This window comes from Pongo pygmaeus, chromosome 12, assembly GCF_028885625.2.
Source record: "Pongo pygmaeus isolate AG05252 chromosome 12, NHGRI_mPonPyg2-v2.0_pri, whole genome shotgun sequence".
Taxonomy (NCBI): domain Eukaryota; kingdom Metazoa; phylum Chordata; class Mammalia; order Primates; family Hominidae; genus Pongo; species Pongo pygmaeus.
The window spans coordinates 59269084-59290410 of record NC_072385.2 but is presented as its reverse complement, the minus strand read 5'-3'; the positions used below and the strand labels follow the sequence as shown (position 1 = coordinate 59290410).

Genomic DNA, 21327 nt, shown 5'->3' with positions numbered 1-21327 from the left:
TATAATAATGTTCACACATGGGTTTCATAACTGCCCAGTGGGCTCATCTTGCCTGCTGCCTAGATATAGCCCATTTATCAAGACACAGGAATTATAATACAGAGAGCATTTAATACACAGAGAGCTGGCTAAACCGAAGACTGGAATTTTTTTTTGTTTTTGAGACAGAGTCTTGCTCTGTCGCCCAGGCTGAAGTGCAGTGGCTCACTGTGACCTCTCACCTCCCGGGTTCAAGCAGTTCTCCTGTCTCAGCCTCCCGAGTAGTTGGGATTACAGGTGCATGCCACCATGCCTCGCTAATTTTTTTTTTTTGTATTTTTAGTAGAGACGGGGTTTCACCATGTTGGCCAGGCTGGTATCAAACTCCTGACCTCGTGATCCACCCACCTCGGCCTCCCAAAGTGCTGGCTGGGTGCAGGCATGAGCCACTGCACCAGGCCAGAGTTTTATTATTACTCAAATCAGCCTCCCGGAAAATTTGGGTGTTTCAAGGATAGTTTTGTCCATGCCCAGGAATGACCAAGGGCAGTTTGGAAGTTAAAGGCAAGATGAAGTTGGTTAGATCAGATCATTAATGAAAGCGATCTAACTAACTGTTAGATCGCTGTTAACAATGTTTGCAAAGGCGGTTTCAATTCATTCCTGAAAGTTCACATTTTGGGAAAAGAAAATTTCCAAAATTTTGCAGAGGGATGGAGGGTTAGTTTCCTTAAAAGATGGGCAATGTGTATTTCCTTTCCCTCTTCAATCACTGTTGCTAGGTTCAAGTAACTCTAAGGTGTCTCCTCCCCACAGCGTGCTGGGGACAGGATCTGCAAATTATCACACCCAGTCTTATCACCAGTTATATAACCTGTAGGCCATTCTCTGACCTCTAAACCTTCCATATCCATTGTTTTGTGGGCTCTCAGCATCACATTCTTTTTCTTAGTCTCTTACTCATTATATGCTTGCCTCACTCCATGCCCCATAAGGGCATAAATATTACTGATCTTTTTAGCCTGGCCAACACGGGAAAACCCCATCTTTACTAAAAATACAAAAATTAGCCAGGCATAGTGGCACACGCCTGTAATCCCAGCTACTTGGTAGGCTGAGGCACGAGAATCACTTGAACCCAGGATGCGGAGGTTGCAGTGAGCCAAGATCGTGCCATTGCATTCCAGCCTGGGTGACACAGCAAGACTCCGTCTCAAAAAAAAAAAAAAAGAAAAAAAAAATTACTGGTCTTTTACAAAATTTTTGACATTATTTCAGACATACAGAAAGGTTACAGGAAAAGTTCAAAGAATACTTGTATACTCTTCCCCACTTGTTAATATTTTACTTTTGCCACTTGTTTTATGGGTTTTTTTTTTTATGTATATACATTGTTATGGACTGAACTGTGTCTTCTCCAAAATTCAGTGTTGACACTCTGACCTTGGAATGTGACTGTATTTGGAAATAAGGCCTTTAAAACAATGATTAGGTTAAAATGGGGCTGTTAGGGTAGGCTCTAAATTAATCTGACTAGTTTCTTTATAAGAGGAGATTAAGACATTCAGAGAGGCTGGGCATGGTGGCTCATGCCTATAAACCCAGCACTTTGGGAGGCCAAGACGGGTGAATTCCTTGAGCCCAAGAGTTCAAGGCCTACTTGGGCAACATGGCGAAGCCCGGTCTCTACTAAAAATACAAAAAATAAGGCTGATGTGGTGGCGCATGACTACAGTACCAGCTGCTGGGGAGGCTGAGGTGGAAGGATCACCTGAATCCAGGAGGTTGAGGCTGTAGTGAGCTGAAGGCGCGCCATTGCACTCCAGCCTGGGCGACGAGAGTGAGACCATGTCTCAAAACAACAACAAAAAAAGTAAAATAATAAAAGATATTCAGAGAGAGACGTCAGGGTTGCATGTGCACACAGAAAAGGCCATAACACAGCAGGCATGCAGCCCTCTGTAAGCCAAGGACTGCAAGCCTCAGGAGAAAGCAATCCTGCCAACACCTTGACCTTGGCTTCTAGCCCCCAGAACTGTTAGAAAATACATTTCTTTCTTTCTTTTTTTTTTTAGATTGAGTCTCACTGTTGCCCAGGCTAAAGTGCAGTGGTGCAATCTCAGCTCACTGCAATGTCTGCCTCCTGGATTCTAGCAATTCTCCTGCCTCAGTCTCTCAAGTAGCTGGGATTACAGGCATGTGAAACCATGTCTGGCTAATTTTTGTATTTTTAGTAGAGACAGGGTTTCACCATGTTGGCCAGGGTGGTCTCAAAATCCTGATCTCAGGTGATCCGCCCGCCTCAGCCTCCCAAAGTGCTGGGATTACAGGCGTGAGCCACTGCACTCAGCCCATTTCTGTTGTTTAAATGACTTAGTCTGTGTTATTTTGTTATGGGAGCCCTAGCCAACTCATACATACATAGCATTATTTTTTTTCTGAACTATTCAAAAGTAAGTTGCAGACATGGTCCTTTAGTTCTAGAAGCAAGTGCAATATATTCTCTTACATTACCCCATGCGATTAGCTAACACTGATACAATGCTATTAGCTAGTTGCAGATTTTATTCATATTTTGCCAATTGTCCTATAATGTCATCTATAGCAAAAGAGAGAAAAAAAGAAAGACAAAAAGTTTTGGGTCCAGAATCCAATCCAGAATCAAACAGCATTTAGCTGTCATGTCTAGGCTCCTTTAACGGAGAACAGTTTCTCATTCTTTGTCTTTCATGGCCTTGGAGCTGTCAAGAGTACAAGCAATTTATCTTGTAGAATATCTCTCACTTTGGGCTTGTCTGATATTTCCTTGTGAATAGATTAAGATCTACTAGTGTGTTCCAAAGCTTTAGAACTGTTTTTTCTTTCCTGGACAGTTTTAACATTCTAGGTCTGTGATCTTTCTTCTCAATGTGAAATGAGGAATCTGTAACCGTTTTTAGGAGACTCATTGGTTTAGGAAAATCACCTTATTAAATTTACAGACTTGTTAAGAGCTACCAAGTGATGTGTCTCCTTAATGGATCCTATCAGAAGGCACATATGTGTGTTTCCTTACTGGGTGGTGCTAACTTTGATCACGTGGTTGAGGCAGTACCTGTCATGTTTCTTCACTGTAGATTTACCATTTTCCTTTCCTTCCTGGAGGCTAGAAGTAAAGGTCAAGGTGTTGACAGGATTGGTTTCCCCTGTTTTTTTGTTTTTTTGAGACAGAGTCTCTTTGTCGCCCAGGCTGAAGTGCAGTGGTGCAGTCTCAGCTCACTGCAACCTCTGCCTCCCAGATTCAAGCGATTCTCATGCCTCAGTCTCCCGAGTAGCTGGGATTACAGCGTCCGCCGAGATGCTCAGATAATTTTTTGTGTTTTTAGTAGAGACAGGGGTTGGCCAGGCCAGGCTGGTCTCGAACTCCTGGCCTCAGGTGATCCGTCCGCCTTGGCCTCCCAAAGTGCTGGGGATTACAGGCGTGAGCCACCACGCCCTGCCCTCCTTAAGTTTCTTTGCGGGAGAGATACTTTGAGACTATGCAAAAAGTTTGCGGGAAAAAATACAGGAAGCCCAGTTGAATCTGAATTCCAGATAAGCCATAAATAAAGTATAAATATGACCTCCCAAAGTGTTTATCTAAAATTCTAATTTGATTGGGCATCTTGTGTTTTTATTTGCTAGATCTGGCAAACTTATATGTAAATATCTTGCTCCTCATCCAACTTTCACCCAGTTGTTTTGACATGTATTGCTGCTTCTGAATCAGGGTTGCACATGAAACCCTGACGTCTCTGAGTATCTTTTATTATTTTACTTTTTTTTGTTGTTGTTTTGAGACATGGTCTCACTCTCGTTGCCCAGGCTGGAGTGCAATGGAGCGCCTTCAGCTCACTGCAGCCTTAACCTCCCGAACTCAGGTGATCCTTCCACCTCAGCCTCCCCAGTAGCTGGTATTGTAGTCACGTGCCACCATGTACTGATTTTGCAAAATGGTGATTTTCTAACTCCATCATTCCTTTTACTTCTATTCGTTGGCATTCTATCAGCTTGTCTTTTCATCCACCGTTTACAGTGCTTGGCACACAGTAGGCGCTCATATAATTGTTCAACGAATGAATGAATGAACTTTTCTCTTGTGTTGTCCGGGCTTCGGTGACACTAGCGGCGTCAGGCAGGAGTTTGACTTCCTCAGCCAATCATGGCACGTTGCCGAGGCTTCAGAGCCTTACAGGACCTCGCTCCAGGCTCTTCTTGCTCCAATCAAAAGCAGGGCTCTTTCGGACTTCGCTTACGTTTAATAAAGAAAACCAGTTGGCCCCTTCGGCTCCAGCTGGCTCAACAGACAGCCAGTGGCGTGCGGCAGGGACCAATGGGTGGCGGAGGGAGGCGGGGCCTGCCACGAGGCTGCAGTATAACCGCGTGGCCCGCGCGCGCGCTTCCCTCCCGGCGCGGTCACCGGCGCGGGCTATGGCTGCGACTTCTCTAATGTCCGCTTTGGCTGCTCGGCTGCTGCAGCCCGCGCACAGCTGCTCCCTTCGCCTTCGCCCTTTCCACCTCGCGGCAGTTCGGTAAGAGGGTCACGGAGCTCGGTCAGCGCGGAAAGCTGAGGGGAACGGAGGGCGAGGGGCACGCCGGGCCCCCGAGGGACACCGAGGGAAGTCCTTCCCGAACATCTCCGCCCCGGCGGTGGTGGCCGCTGAGGGGTGTGGCGGGGCGACGTGGCACCGAGCGCCGCCGCAGCCCTCGACTGGGGCGCTTCCTCGGCGCGGAGTGCTGGTACCCGAAGCCCGCCTTTCGGAGGGAGCCGCTCTGCTGCGACTCGGGGCGTCGCCGGGGCCCGTGGCCAGTCGGCGGGCGGGACGGGGGTGGCGTGCGGAACGCGAAGGCACCAGTTTACGCGGGGCCTTCCAACAGCGCCGGCCGCCTCTGTCTGGGATGCTGAGAGTCGTCTGGGGAAGAGCAGGCGAGGGTTCCAAAAGAGCAGCCCTCGGCGAGCTGTCCCTTGCGGGGACCCTAGCGGCGGAGGGCGCTGCTGCAGCTGATGAAATCGCTTAGCCGACTTGCTCGGAGTCCCCGCGCCGCCCTCCTGCCTCCGCCGGTGGGAGTGGCCCGCGCTGCATCCGCTCCGCCCGGAACATGAACGGACTCTGGGCACCCTAGCTTTGGCTGCAGCCCACCCGAGCCGGTCAGTGCCGGGCTGCGTACATAGAGGTGGCAAACATCCGGGAGGCTCCCAGGGCCTTAGGGAAAGGGGGAATGGAGAGTGACAAGTACCCACGTTTCAGCGGTACTTGTAGAATTTCAGTTTTACAAGATGAAGAGTTGTGAAGATGGATGGTGGTGATGGTTGCACAACATATGAACGTATTTAATACCACTGAACTGCACTTAAAAATGGTTAAGATGGGCCGGGCGTGGTGACACGCGCCGAGGCTGAGGCACGAGAATCGCTTGAGCCCGGGAGTTCGAGGCTACAGTGAGCCGTGATTGCACCACTGCACTCCAGTCTGGGCGACAGAGCGAGACCCTGTCTCAAAAAAAAAAAAAAAAAAAAAGTTGATAAGGTTTATGTTACGTGAATTTTACCACAATAACAAAATTGGGAAAAATATACCGGGGAGGAGGAAAGGAAAAGCTCTGTTTGCATTTTTGGATTTCCTTGGGAAGGTGATTTGGTCGGTCATTAGAGCGCTGGTATTGTTGGCATTGTTAGAGCCCTGCACCTTACAACATCAGCCCCTTCTTTTTTTCATCTAACGTTCACTGTGTACCAGACACTATGCCAAGCTCTGCGAATTCAGAGATGATAAAAACTGTTCTTAATGGAGCTCATGTTCCTGACAAGGGGCGGAACACGCGTGTAATTTCCAGTCAGTGCAGAAATGCTGTTAGAAGTATTTCAAAGGCGCTGCTTGTTGGAGCAATGAGTTCTTGAAGGAAAACATAGGAGGGGACTTTCAGGGTTTTCCCTGGTCTGACTCTTGACCTCCCCCATGTTTTGTTACTGTGTGTTTTCTCCCCGTCTCCCTCTTCCTGAGTGCTGGCCTCATGTGACTGTGGACCAGACCTTTCCTAGGCTTCCATGGTCCAAAAGAGATTTATAAAGATGCTCTCATTCATTACCTAAAGAACTGGGCCAGTTTGCCTACACTCTCCAATAACAAATGCTCTTTTTCACTACCTTTCTCAAAGAACAAGTAAGCTTCATCCACATCTCTGAAAGCAATCCATATTATCTGTACTGCACATTTGCTATTTACAGTTCCCACATATTGCTTTCTTACTGCTGCTTATTTTTAAATACTGCTTATTTTTAAAAAGTTGTATCCTTTTAAAAATATGAGTCTGCATTCTTTTTTTTTTTTCTTTGTTGGATGGTATGAGAGTTTCAGGAACATAAACCTATGGTTGGAGAAATAGTAGCCTAGGAGACAGTGGGGTTAGGAAGTCAATGGACTTTAGAGGCAGAAGTTTGCCTTTGAATCTTGTTTCTGCTGTCCTCAGTTTCATCTTCTGTATAACAGTGTTATTATAATAGTCCCAAGGTAACAGAGTAATATATGTTAAATTCTAAGCAAAACACCTAGTGTTTAATAGATGTTTGTTCCATTCTCCGTTATGTCTTCCTTCACTCATTACTTTTCCCATTAATAATTGATAACAACTCTTCCCTAAATCACTTGATTATGAATTGTAAAATGCCCTGATACTAATTTCTCATGGAAAATTACAGTACTGTAAGCTATTGAATTAAAAGGAAAGTGAAGATGCTACTCACTTGGATTTTAGTTTTGAATTTTATTTTATTTTTTGAGACGGAGTCTCACTTTGTTGCCCAGGCTGGAGTGCAATGGTGCAATCTTGGCTCACTGCAACCTCTGCCTCCTGGGTTCAAGCTGTTCTCCTACCTCAGCCTCCCGAACAGCTGGGACTATAGGCGCACACCACCATGCCCTGCTAATTTTTGTATTTTTAGTAGAGACGGGATTTCACCATGTTGGCCAGGCTGGTCTCGACCTCCTGACCTCAAATGATCCACCCACCTTCGCCTCCCAAAATGCAGGAATTACAGGCGAGAGCCACAGTTTTGGATTTTATTTGAACAGTCCTCTTGACTTCTTCCTATTCTGTTGATTACTTATCTTAATGGGAATTTTTCTTTCCTTTTTTTTTTTTTTTTTTTTTGGCAGGGGACTCTCCCTAGGTCAGGTTGGAGTGCAGTGCTGCAATCACGGCTTACTGCAGCCTTGACCTCCTGGGCTCAAGTGATCCTCCCACCTCAGCTTCCTGAGTAACTGAGACCACAGGAGCACACTACCATGCCTGGCTAATTTTTTTTTTTTTAAACTTTTAGTGGAGTTGGGGTCTCACCATGTTGCCCACGCTAGTCTTGAACTTGGCCTCCCAAAATGCTGGGATTACAAGGCCTGTGCCACCATGCCCAGCCCTGGGAATTTTTTCTAAACACATCTGTGAACGCATTTAATTCTGGGATAAATGTTAGCTAATATAGTTACAATTTTGGATTCCCTGTGGGACTTAGCTGACTCTCCATTTCCCTGTTTATTTTGGGGTAGCAGTTAATCTGCCCCTTGGCAAAAGAGATGATGCTAAATTAGTTAATGACTCACTCCCAAGGCTTTATTTCACATTTTGCAGAGTTGTGGGAAGCAGAGGAGGGCTGACAGTTATACTATGAAAGATATTCATTGCATATGACTTTGTTTTTGGTTCTTGTTACTCTTTGACTGTTTTTCTTTCTTTTTTTTTTTTTTAAGCAAATTGGCATAACATCCAGAACCTGCTTTTGGAAGCAATGTTTGGGACTTGGGACACTGGCTTTTCCCAGAACCCTGTGTCCTTAACTTTAGTATATGATTTTATCTGAATGGGCTAATACCATTTTCTCTAAGTTTACTGCTTTCAAAAGAAACTTTTTATAAGGTGCAAGCTAAGTCATTCTCACTGAGTATATATACATATAGTGTATATACTTATATATATCTCCTTATGAGTATGTGTAAGTGTATCTGTTTTAAGGATATGTGTGTATGTGTGTGTGTGTGTGTATATATATATGTATATATAACCAAGAGAAAAGAGTAAGAAATTAGTTTTATTGAACGTATATGCCTGGCACATTATATATGTTTGTTATTTCATTCAATATAAATGACTGTTCTAAGCCCTTTTAAAGTAGTCTTTCACTCTGTAGTGTTCCAGGATTAGGAATGTATTTTTGGCCTGCGGTGGGCATTCCAGGTACTAATATAAATCAGGAATGAGGAATGTTGCCAGGTGTATTTGTATCAGCAAAACCCCCCTATTTTTTTTCTTTTTTGAGATGGAGTCTCACTCTGTTGCCCACGCTGGAGTGCAGTGGCACGATCTTCACTTACGGCAATCTCTGCTCACTGCAACCTCTGCCTCCCGGGTTCAATCTATTCTCCTGCCTCAGCCTCCCAAGTAGCTGGGACTACAGGTGCGCGCCACCATGCCCGGCTAATTTTTTGTATTTTTAGTAGAGACGGGGTTTCACCATGTGAGCCAGGATGGTCTCAATCTCCTGACCTCATGATCTGCCTACCTTGGCTTTCCGAAGTGTTGGGATTACAGACGTGAGCCACCGCGCCCGGCCTGCAAAACCGTTTTAATGAAGTCCTCTTCAACTCTAATTCTGAAATGGAATTGTGAATATTAATATGTTTTCAATTTCTTCATATACCATGGGTATAATTAAATGCTATTATATGTTGTGCCATGCTAGTATTATTATGTAAAATCTGGGTAAAAGTATTTGATTTGCTATAAGATTGTAACTTTTTTCTTTTTTTGAGATGGAGTCTTGCTCTGTTACACAGGCTGGAGTGCAGTGGCATGATCTTGGCTCACTGCAACCTATGCCTCCTGGGTTCAAGATATTCTCCTACCTCAGCTCCCGAGTAGCTGAGATTACAATTACAGGGTCCTGCCACCATGACTGGCAAATTTTTGTATTTTTAGTAGAGGCGGGGTTTCGCCATGTTGGCCAGGCTGGTCTCAAACCCCTGACCTCAGGTGATCTGCCCACCTTGGCCTCCCAAAATGCTAGGATTACAGGCATGAGCCACCGTGCCCGGCCAGATTATAATAACTTAATACTTCACAAGATGCAGTACAGATTAAGATAAAGTTTATATATAAGATTATTGCATTATATCTAAGATGTTGAGATTTGGTTTAAAGTTGGTATTTAATCATAATGTAATAAAAAACACTTACTGAAGGCCTAAAGATTGTGAAAGCTTTAAAATCCCATTTAAATTAGCAGTTACTGGCCGGGTGCAGTGGTGGGTGCCTGTATTCTCAGCTATGGAGGCAAAAGCTGGAGAATTGCATGAATCTGGGAGGCTGCAGTGAGCTGAGATTGCTCCAGCCTGGGCAACAGAGCAAGACTCTGTCTCAAAAATAAATAAATAAATAAATTAGCAGTTATCTTGAGAATTAATTTTATCTGACCCTACAGGATATTCAGTACCTTGATGTTAGGTTTTAGAATATAAGAGGAGATTGCTTCATTGGTCTTGAGGTTAGAGCAGTCTTCATGACACCAAGGACAGAGAACTAAAGGGAAAGGCTTTTTTTAATGGGATCATTTTACTTAAGGAAGAGATGCTCATCTATTTTATTTTATTTTATTTTATTTTATTTTATTTTTTTGAGATGGAGTCTTGCTCTGTCGCCCAGGCTAGAGTGCAGTGGGGTGATATCAGCTCACCGTAACCTCTGCCTCCTGGGTTCAAGCGATTCTCCTGCCTCAGCCTCCTGAGTAGCCGGGATTATAGGCGCGCGCCACCATGCCTGGCTAATTTTTGTATTTTTAGCAGAGAGGGGGTTTTGCCATGTTGACCAGGCTGGTCTGGAACTCCTGACCTCAAGCAATCCACCCTCCTCAGCCTCCTAAAGTGCTGGGATTACAGGCGTGAGCCACCGCGCTGGGCCAGATGCTCATCTTTAAGTAATGGGCACTTTATTGTAAGGACATGTGTGAAAATAGGAAAACTGGGACTCTTCCACATTTGGGCTTCATGGAACCCAGGAAGAGCTGCATAAGCAGTTCCCTTTGGGAAGAGACAGCCTTTCGGGCAGCTGAACATGGTTTTGAGAACTGGAGGTTCTTCTAGATCCTGATTTTTCTCCTTGCTCCCCACCTCAGCAACAGTTTTCTGATTTCTTGCCCTGTTGTCTCCCATTGGTGTGACTATTATTCTGTCTCTTCTTTGTCTTTGTTCTGTGGTTCTAGTTTGAACTGCCTCAGGGACGAGCTCTTACTGGTTCAGCTAACTCTCACTGCTCTGTTGAGCTAAGCTTTTGCACCAACTGGACCACTGGCCAGCCTAGAGATTGTTGCCCTTTGCGTCAGATACTCACTCCTGGTCTGTCAGCTTTGAATGATGTCGTGGGGTCCCTGGGAAGAGCACATTGCCAACTGTGAGAAGGAGCTTCCTCCAGACCCCTGCCCTGCCCCTATTCTTACCAGGAAAGTCTTCCCCAGAAGGGACTGTGGAGAGTGGTAGTCATTTTGATGTTTCACCTGTGCAGTATATTGTTTGTTTGTTTATTTATTTTTGAGACGGAATCTAGCTCTGTCACCCGGGCTGGAGTGCAGTGGCACAATCTCAGCTCACCGCAACCTCTGCCTCCTGGTTTCAAGTAATTCTCCTGCCTCAGCCTCCTGAGTAGCTGGGATTACAGGAGCCTACCACCACGCCCAGCTAATTTTTGTATTTTTAGTAGAGACAGAGTTTCACTGTGTTTGCCAGGCTGGTCTCGAACTCCTCACCTTGTGATCTGCCCTCCTCAGCCTCCCAAAGTGCTGAGATTACAAACGTGAGCCATCGTGCCCGGCCTATATTGTTTGTTTATTCAACTACAGAATATAATTGATCGATTTAAACCACCATAAAAATGAAGTCAGTTGACTGGGAAATGATTTGAAATACATGCCTGGCTGCTAACAACAGGGACAAAACACGAACTACAAATGGCATATAAGCAGATAAGAAAAACTATTTAACCTCATGGTGAGGGGTCAAACAATTGCAAATTAAAACTGTGAAAAACTTAGTAATGATCAGGGCGCAGGGTGGTGTAGCAGTTAAGAGCCCAGACTGATGTGAGACTCAGCTTGACCAAGCACTAGCTGTCAGTCACTTAAACTCTCTGAGCTTCAAATTAATGATAATAATGATTTCTATCAACTTTATCCCCCTCCATGTGTAGCTGGATATATTTATTTATTTATTTATTTATTTAGCAGAGACAGGGTTTTGCCATGTTGCCCAGGCCGGTCTCAAACTCCTGGGCTCAAGCCATCCTCCTGCCCCGGCCTCCCCAAGTGCTGGGATTACAGGCATAAGCCACTACACCTGGCAGAGTTTTAGTTTTTATAAAAATTCAAGTTATTTGGTTTTGTGACTCTGTTGCCTTCTGCAGAAATGAAGCTGTTGTCATTTCTGGAAGGAAACTGGCCCAGCAGATCAAGCAGGAAGTGCGGCAGGAGGTAGAAGAGTGGGTGGCCTCAGGCAACAAACAGCCACACCTGAGCGTGATCCTGGTTGGCGAGAATCCTGCAAGTCACTCCTACGTTCTCAACAAAACCAGGGCAGCTGCAGATGTGGGTATGTGTCCTTCTGAGACCTCGACTGCTGTTCAGTTGAGGTTTATATGAGGCAAAGTCCATTCTAATTTATTATTTCTTTTTTCTGATTAGGAAACCCAAGCAGAGGAGGCTAATGTGATCGAACTGTATCCTAAAACTTTGTCATAGGAAATCAGACTATATCTTTCGGGGTTTATAGACTAGGACAGGAGATACTGGTTGGTATTCTCTGTGGCTTCTGGAAAGAATATAAGCTACGTTCTGTTCTTAGTCTTTAATTTGATAGGTGACCCTGAATACATTTTACATTTGCTTTCCTTGAGCAATAATGGGTCTCCCGCGGAGGTGTTTGAGTGTTTGCAGCTTAAAGCCTTAGAGGCTTAGGGGGCATGATTGAGCAATACAGTATTAGGAGACCTCAGTGGTGAGGTCAGGAACACAGTCATAGATTTGAAGGAAATGACTCTGACTTCTGGGAAATAGCTTTGAAGTTCTTCACCGATTGGTTCTAAAGCCAAACATGCAGTTTAGAAGCAGTTCAGGTCTGGATGATGGGGTTTGTGTTCTCGGCCTCACGGTACCACAGATTATGTGTGTCTGTGGACAAGAGGTGGGTGGGCAGGCCCAGATATGCCTCTGCCTGCCCATCTGTGGGCCTGTGGTCTGAGCAGCAGGTGGCCTTTCCTTCGAAGGGCTGTGAAACCACTGGCGTGGCTGGGTGGGGTTACTGGCCTGTAAGCCTGTGGTTTTCTCTGTTCTTTATCATTGAGGATTGAGGCCTCCTGCTATTTTAATTGAAAGCCTTTAGAAACTTCTAGATAATGGCAAGCCATGGCATTTTTTTTTTTTTTTTCTTTTTTTGCGATGGCGTTTCACTCTTGTTGCCCAGGCTGGAGTGCAACGGCGTGATCTCGGCTCTCCGCAACCTCCGCCTCCCGGGTTCAAGTGATTCTCCTGCCTCAGCCTACCGAGTAGCTCGGATTACAGGCATGCGCCACTATGCCTGGCTAATTTTGTATTTTTAGTAGAGATGGGGTTTCTCCATGTTGGTCAGGCTGGTGTTGAACTCCCGACCTCAGGTGATCCACCTGCCTCAGGTGATCTGCCCGCCTCAGCCTCCCAAAGTGCTTGGATTACAGGCGTGAGCCACTGTGCCTGGCCAAGCCATGGCATTTTAAGACATTGGGAGGTAGTGTGGTGCAGAAAAAAAGAACATGGATTTTGGAACCAGAAAGACTGGCTGTATTATTAGCTCGCTTATTTATTTATTTAGAGACAGAGTCTCGCTCTGTTGCGCAGGCTGGAATGCAGTGGTGCGATCTCAGCTCACTGCAACCCCCGCCTCCCAGGTTCAAGCGATTCTCCTGCCTCAGCCTCCCGAGTAGCTGGGACTACAGGTGCGTTCCACCATGCCTGGCTAATTTTTTGTATTTTTAGTAGAGACAGGTTTTCACTGTGTTAGCCAGGATGGTCTCCATCTCCTGACCTCGTGATCCGCTGGCCTTGCCCTCCCAAAGTGCTGAGATTACAGGCGTGAGCTACTGTGCCTGGCCTAGCTTGCTTATTTTTAAACCTCTCTGAGCCTCCGTCTGTCTGTAAAATAAGGTTAATGAAGATTGTATAGAATGAGGTATACAGGATGTGTTAAGCTAGTATTCTCTAGTGTATGTATTTGTGAAGTTGCTTTTTTAGGTTCCTTGAGCTACTTCAGCTTTTAGGGATGGGTGTGATGATACAAAACCCGTATGGTAGCCAAGTATGGTAGGCAACATAGCAGTGCTCATTAAATGCCTCAAAAATTTTTTTAACCTCAAAATTTCTTATAATAGGAATCAACAGTGAGACAATTGTGAAACCAGCTTCAATTTCAGAGGAAGAATTGTTGAATTTAATCAATAAACTGAATAATGATGATAATGTAGATGGCCTCCTTGTTCAGCTGCCTCTTCCAGGTGAGTTTTGGACTCCATTTAACATGATTGCTGCTGCTTCTGCTCCTTTCCCTCTCCCTCCCTCTCTCTCTCCCTCCCTATCCCCCTCCTCCTCCCTCTCCTTTCCTTGTCTCACTCTGTCCACCCAGGCTGGAGTGCAATGGTACAATCATAGCTTATTGCATGCTCAAGCTCCTGGGTTCAAGGGATCCTCCTGCCTCAGCCTCCCAAATAGCTAGTACTGTAGGCATGTCCACCGTGCCCAGCTAATTTTTACATTTTTCCTAGAAATGGAAGTCTGTCTGTTGTTGCCTGGGCTGGTCTTGGACTCCGTGCCTCCCAAAGTGCTGGGATTACAGGCATGAACTACCATGCCCTACCTAAAATGATTTCTGAGGGGTAAAAAGGCCTTGTTACTTTATACACCTGGTTCTTCATGTGGATTTGGCTTAAAGGCAGAGTAAACTCAAAAGAGTGAATATTTTATTAGAAACGGGACAGACCAACTCAGAATACCAATTACCCCTTGATTTAGTATTGTGGTCTTGATACAAAGGACAGTGGAGGGAAGCAGCTGTGATAGACGATATTGGCTTTGCTATTGGTGTTTGGCTTTGCTTATGCGAGTTCCTTCCATACAGATGAAGTACATCTCAGAGGCAAGCTGTAGAGGAATAGATTTCCTTGCGAAGCAGATAAGCTGGAGTCAGGCAGTGCTGACTATGCGGTGGTGATTTAAGGCAACTTTGCCAATTTCTTTTTCAGAGCATATTGATGAGAGAAGGATCTGCAATGCTGTTTCTCCAGACAAGGATGTTGATGGCTTTCATGTAATTAATGTAGGACGAATGTGTTTGGATCAGTATTCCATGTTACCGGCTACCCCATGGGGTGTGTGGGAAATAATCAAGCGAACTGGTAGGTATATCCCAGAATTGCATGTCTGTGATAATATTATAAAAGTAGTACCTGCAAATAGTAAAAACTCATACAGTCCCAAAGAGTGGAAACCCTACTGCATATCCTCTAGTCTTATTCCCCAAAGTTTACCTCTCTTAACAGTTTTTTTTTTTTTTTTTTTTTTTTTTTTTTTTTGAGACAGGGTCTTGCTTTGTCACCCAGGCTGGAGTGCAGTGGCGCGATCTTGGCTCACTGCAGCCTCTGCCTCCTGAGTTCAAGCGATTCTCATGCCTCAGCCTCCTAAGTAGCTGGGATTACAGGCACGTGCCACCATGCCCAGCTAATTTTTTTATTTCTAGTAGAGACAGGTTTCACCATATTGGCCAAGCTGGTCTGGAACTAACCTCAAGTGATCTGCCCCCTCAGCCTCCCAAAGTGCTGGGATTATAGGCATGAGCCATCGTGCCTGCCCTTAACAGTTGCCTATGACAGTTTTTGCTTTTTAATCCAGAAGTCTCAGTGAAGGAAATTTTCTATTTTTCTTTTTCTTTTTTTTTTTGAGACGGAGTCTTGCTCTGTTGCCCAGGCTGGAGTGCAGTGGCGTGATCTCGGCTCACTGCAAGCTCCAACTCCTGAGTTCACGCCATTCTCCTGCCTCAGCCTCCTGAGTAGCTGGGACTACAGGTGCCCACCACCATGCCTGGCTAACTTTTTTTTTTTTTTTTTTTTTTGTATTTTTAGTACAGATGGGGTTTCACCGTGTTAGCCAGGATGGTCTGGATCTCCTGACCTTGTGATCCACCTGCCTTGGCCTCCCAAAGTGCTGGGATTACAGGTGTGAGCCACTGCGCCTGGCCTCTATTTTTCTTTTTAATTTTTTCTTTAAGAGTCAGAGGTTTCACCATGCTGCCCAGGCTGGTCTCAAACTCCTGGCCTCAAGCAATTCTCCTACCTTAGCCTCCCTGGCCTCAAGCAATCCTCCCTCCTGCTGGGATTACAGGTGTGAGCCACCACCCCAGCCCTCAGTGAAGGAAATTTAAGATTTGATAGTGGTGACAGTGCACATTCCTGTAACATTTTGTAGCCTATAGTATGCTTTCTCCTGTTTTCTTTTAGCCCTTATTATGTGTAGCAAGTTACAGCTCCAGTTGACTGATGAGGCAATAAGCTCAGTGACTTCACTATCAAAATTGGGTTCATGTTCTAGGCCATCTGACTTTGTTTTCCTTTGGACTGGCACTACTTTTAATGTAAATACATATATTTTTATAGGCATTCCAACCCTAGGGAAGAATGTGGTTGTGGCTGGAAGGTCAAAAAATGTTGGAATGCCCATTGCAATGTTACTACACACAGATGGGGCGCATGAACGTCCCGGAGGTAAGGAAATTGCTTTCAGGGAACGCTGTCCTTTTTTCCCCATGTAAGAACTTTCAGAAGCCATCCTGTGCATGTTTGGAAGTATTAACTCTGTTATACTTTGTATTTGTTGAAATTTTGTTAACAGACAATTCAGGGAGTAACCTTTGTAGAGAAGCTGCACCCAGTGTCACCTGAGTTTCTTTATTATTCATTTATCATGTAACTAGCTTCAGAAATAAATTTAAGTTTTGAGTATAAGCATGGTTGTAGGCAATTAGAAAATTTTAGCTATAGCTTTGATAGCTGGAGCTAAGGAGCAATTCTTATTCAAAGATACTGTGTCATTTAGTGGAAAAAAATCTTAAGCCGTTGCAAAGGATTGAATTTATATGACTAATGTGTCCTGTCAAGTTCTGTTAATTGGTTCTAAGATAAAGCTTTGTTAATCAGTTATCACATAATTATTGTAATAATGACCTTACATGATTATATCAGAAATAAAGGTAAAACTATATACTTTCAACTATCTTTCAACATACTTAAAACAACCTTGAGTAATTTTAGTGATATTTTGCTTAGAAAAGGTATAATTCTTGAAAGGCTTTAAAAATAGGATGAATAAATTTAATTATATGACTCAAAACAGTCGAGCTGGGACCAATGGGTTAAAGCTATATGAAATTAGGTATTAATTTTTAAAAAGTAAATGACAATTAGCTGTCCAGAAAATATGGCACAAGCCATTAAACCAGTTTTTTTTTTGGAGATGGAGTCTTGCTCCGTTGCCCAGGCTGGAGTGCAGTGGCACAATCTTGGCTCACTGCAACCTCCACCTCCCAGGTTCAAGCGATTCTTGTGCCTCAGCCTCCCAAGTAGCTGGGATTACAGGCATGCGCCACCACGCCCAGCTAATTTTTGTATTTTTAGTAGAGATGGGGTTTCACCATGTTGGCCAGGTTGGCCTCGAACTCCTGACCTGGTGATCTGCCCACCTCGGCCTCCCAAAGTGCTGGGATTACAGGCGTGAGCCACTGCACCCGGCCGTAAGTCAATTATTTTTCAGAGATGTTGAGTTTCTACAATGACTTGACTAGTTGAGACCTAATCCAATCCCAGCTTTGTGTCAGAAATCAAGACATCTATTTCTTTCTAGGTGATGCCACTGTTACAATATCTCATCGATATACTCCCAAAGAGCAGTTGAAGAAACATACAATTCTTGCAGATATTGTAATATCTGCTGCAGGTAAGAACACAAGGGGGATGGAGGGAAGGACTTCACCTCAGAAGAGGAGGTTGTACCCCTCATCTTAGAATTCCCCTGCCTAGCTGCTATTCATCATTCCCCTTGAAATGATTCTTTGAGCTGCCTACAAAGATGAGGATAGAGTTGTGATTGGAATACTGGTTTCTGGCAGTCCATTATAGTCTAGATGGGTGAATGTTATTCCTAAAGCTTCAAAATATTTATATTAATATTTACTGTATAAAGTTTAAATGGTTCCTTTTGTTTCCTGTCAGGAGCCAAAATAAATAAATAATAAAAGTAAATAGTTCCTTAGTTAATATTTTTAACAGGTTTTAATAAAACATGTTGATTAGTTCTTCAGGGTCTCTTGAAATTGAAGTTAGACAAGAATCTGACAGGTAGACTGTTTTCAGTACTAAGTTGATCTTTCCTTTCTCCATTTCCAGGTATTCCAAATCTGATCACAGCAGATATGATCAAGGCAGGAGCAGCAGTCATTGATGTGGGAATAAATAGAGTTCACGATCCTATAACTGCCAAATCCAAGTTGGTTGGAGATGTGGATTTTGAAGGTAAATGGTGAAATTTTATTTTTAAAAATGAAATCAATAAATACTACCTTTCATGGACACTTAGGATAGATTATTTACTTTTTTTTTTTTTTTTTTTTGAGAAGGGAGTCTCACTCTGTTGCCCAGGCTGGAGTGCAGTGGTGCGATCTTGGCCCACTGCAACCTCTGCCTCCCGGGTTCAAGCGATTCTTCTGCCTCAGCCTCCCGAGTAGCTGGGACTCCCAAAATGTTGGGATTATAGGTGTGAACCACTGCGCCCCGTCAGTATGCTTTTCCCTCCCTCTCTCCTTCCCTTCCTTCTTTCTTTCCTTCCTTCCCTCCCTCCATCTCTCTCCCTTCCTTCCTTCCCTCCCCTCCCCTCCTCTCCCCCTTCCTTTCTTCCTTCGTTTCTGTCTCTCTTTTTTTTTTTTTTTTGAGACAGTCTCATTCTGTCACCCAGGCTGGAGTCCAGTGGCACCATCTTGGCTTACTGCAGCCTCCACCTCACAGCTTCAAGCGATTCTTGTGCTTCAAGCCTCCCCAGTAGCCAGGTCTACAGGCATGCGCCACCACGCCCAACTAATTTTTTGTATTTTTAGTAGAGACGGGGTTTCACCATGTTGGCCAGGCTGGTCTGGAACTCCTGACCTCAAGTGATCCACCTGCCTTGGCCTCCCAAAGTGCTGGGATTACAGGTATGAGGCACTGCACCTGGCCTTAGTAGGCTTTTCACAAGAATTAGAGAAACCTTTTTAAAATTATAGCTTTTCTAGAATTATTTTAGGTGTTTTATCATAGTGATGAAGAGCAGTTATAAACTTTTCAGGGAATTGTTTTTTTTCCTTAGACTTATTTCATAATTCAAGCAATGTCTTGACTTTTAACAAGTTTGAAAATTTGATGAAGTGATTTTTCTAAACCATGGAGTTTCCCAAAAAGTGTTAGAGATTTCTCATTTTCACACTGAGAGATCACAGGCCTAGAAAGTTAAAATGGTCCAGGAAAAAACCATACCCCTGAAATACTAGAATATACTAGTAGATTTCTTCTTTCGGTTCTGTTTTTTTTTTTAAGAGGCAGAGTCTCACTCTGTTGCCCAGGCTGTAGTGCAGTGGCGTTGATCTCTGCTCACTGCAATCTCCACCTCCCAGGTTCAATGATTCTTCTGCCTTAGCCACCCAAGTAGCTGGGATTACAGACATGAGCCACCACACCGGTTAATTTTTTGTATTTTCAGTAGAGATGAATTTGGCTGTGTTGGCCAGGTTGGTCTTGAACTCCTGGCCTCAAGTGATCCGCCTGCCTCAGCCTTTAACAGTGCTAGGATTACAGGTGTGAGCCACTGCACCTGGCCTCTCCTTTCAGTTCTTAAGATGGAATGTTTATCTGAGTTTTATGCTGATAATCCTTTTTTTTTCTTTCCTTTTTTTTTTTTTTTTTTTTTTTTTGAGACAGGGTCCCTCTCTGTTGCCCAGGCTGGAGTACAGTGGCACGATCTCGGCTTACTGCAACCTCTGCCTCCTGGGCTCGAGCAATTCTCCTGCCTCAGCTTCCTGAGTAGCTGGGACTATAGGCACATGTCCCCTCACTTGGCTAATTTTTGTATTTTTTGTAGAGATGGGGTTTCACCATGTTGCCCAGGCTGGTTTCAAACTCCTGGCCTCAAATAATCTCCCCCACCTCACACCCTGCCTCAGCCCCCCAGAGTGCTGGGATTACTGGCATGAACCACTGCACCCGGCCTGTGCTGATAATCCTATTCCTAGCTTTCTGTTTTTATTAAAGCAGTCAAACCCATGCCTAGGTATGTAAGGATTTTCACTTTAACATTAAGTTAATTTTTTTTTTTAACTTCTCACTTTTAAAAAATTACTGTGCTTTCTGCTTTGGACAAACTATACTTAAATTAAGAAAATGCTGTAGGCAGGTATTGAGGTAATGCTTATTATTATTATACTTACAACTCCCACACAGTTAACCTACTAGATGTTTCTTTAATAGATTTCTTTATAGGTTACTTAGATGTATAAATATTCCTTGAACAACTCTGTATGTGCATGTTATTTTACTAGTGTGTTCACAAAACCTTGAACGATGTAGATGTGATTTTTGAGTTTTATGCTTATGTATGTTACTTTTTCCTTGCATGGTTGTTTAATAATATATTAAAGTACACACATGTCCTTTGCCATAACTAAAGCAGCCTGCCTGTCTTGTTTCTATGTAGGAGTCAGACAAAAAGCCGGGTATATCACTCCAGTTCCTGGAGGTGTTGGCCCCATGACAGTGGCAATGCTAATGAAGAATACCATTATTGCTGCAAAAAAGGTGCTGAGGCTTGAAGAGCGAGAAGTGCTGAAGTCTAAAGAGCTTGGGGTAGCCACTAATTAACTATTGTGTCTTCTGTGTCACAAACAGCACTCCAGGCCAGCTCAAGAAGCAAAGCAGGCCAATAGAAATGCAATATTTTTAATTTATTCTACTGAAATGGTTTAAAATGATGCCTTGTATTTATTGAAAGCTTAAATGGGTGGATGTTTCTGCACATACCTCTGCAGTACCTCACCAGGGAGCATTCCAGTATCATGCAGGGTCCTGTGATCTAGCCAGGAGCAGCCATTAACCTAGTGATTAATATGGGAGACATTACCATATGGAGGATGGATGCTTCACTTTGTCAAGCACCTCAGTTACACATTCGCCTTTTCTAGGATTGCATTTCCCAAGTGCTATTGCAATAACAGTTGATACTCATTTTAGGTACCAAACCTTTTGAGTTCAACTGATCAAACCAAAGGAAAAGTGTTGCTAGAGAAAATTAGGGAAAAGGTGAAAAAGAAAAAATGGTAGTAATTGAGCAGAAAAAAAATTAATTTATATATGTATTGATTGGTAACCAGATTTATCTAAGTAGAACTGAATTGGCTAGGAAAAAAGAAAAACTACGTGTTAATCATTTTCCTAAGCTGTCTTTTTGAGGCATAGTCAGTTATTGGGAAAATGTTTAGGATTATTCCTTGCTATTAGTACTCATTTTATGTATGTTACCCTTCAGTAAGTTCTCCCCATTTTAGTTTTCTAGGATTGAAAGGATTCTTTTCTACATTATACATGTGTGTTGTCATATTTGGCTTTTGCTATATACTTTAACTTCATTGTTAAATTTTTGTATTGTATAGTTTCTTTGGTGTATCTTAAAACCTATTTTTGAAAAACAAACTTGGTTTGATAATCATTTGGGCAGCTTGGGTAAGTATGCAACTTACTTTTCCACCAAAGAACTGTCAGCAGCTGCCTGCTTTTCTGTGATGTATGTACCCTGTTGACTTTTCCAGAAATTTTTTAAGAGTTTGAGTTAATATTGAATTTAATCAGACTTTCCGATTAAAGGGTTTTCTTTCTTTTTTATAAAACACATCTGTCTGGTGTGGTATGAATTTCTGAAATTCTGTCTTCCTATGACTCCTAGTTGTGACCTAACCAGAGTTTCTTTCTCATTTAATCAATGTAGATATTCCTGTATTCAGTAACACTTACTTCTATAGCCTTAAATAGATCTTTTTTTTTTCTTTTTTTTTTTGTAGAGATGGGGTCTTGCTATGTTGCCTGGGCTGGTATTGAACTCCTGGCCTCAAGCAATCAATCCTCTTGCCTCAGCCTCCCAGAGGGTTGGGATTACAGGCCTGGGCCACCCACGCCCAAACAGAGGTTTAAAGAGCTTTGGAGAAACCA

The 21327-nt window shown here is 43.7% G+C and overlaps 1 protein-coding gene across 1 annotated transcript; it reads left to right on the top strand.

Annotated features, from left to right (window-relative positions):
* The first annotated feature begins 4282 nt into the window (after positions 1–4282).
* On the top strand, positions 4283–21010 carry MTHFD2 (methylenetetrahydrofolate dehydrogenase (NADP+ dependent) 2, methenyltetrahydrofolate cyclohydrolase). The gene is made up of 8 exons (XM_054476261.2): positions 4283–4529; positions 11437–11621; positions 13432–13554; positions 14299–14451; positions 15706–15813; positions 16949–17041; positions 17491–17616; positions 19823–21010. Exons 1-8 carry the CDS (start codon positions 4429–4431, stop codon positions 19984–19986), a joined length of 1053 nt encoding a protein of 350 aa, XP_054332236.1. The 5' UTR covers positions 4283–4428; the 3' UTR covers positions 19987–21010.
* Positions 21011–21327: the final 317 nt, after the last annotated feature.

Excerpts from the sequence above, each read along its gene's own strand:
- MTHFD2 (XM_054476261.2), top strand. The coding sequence starts at position 4,429 with ATGGCTGCGACTTCTCTAATGTCCGCTTTGGCTGCTCGGCTGCTGCAG. Across the intron at positions 11,622-13,431 it reads CAGGGCAGCTGCAGATGTGG|GAATCAACAGTGAGACAATT; the intron begins GTATGTGTCCTT and ends TTCTTATAATAG. Across the intron at positions 17,617-19,822 it reads TGGAGATGTGGATTTTGAAG|GAGTCAGACAAAAAGCCGGG; the intron begins GTAAATGGTGAA and ends GTTTCTATGTAG.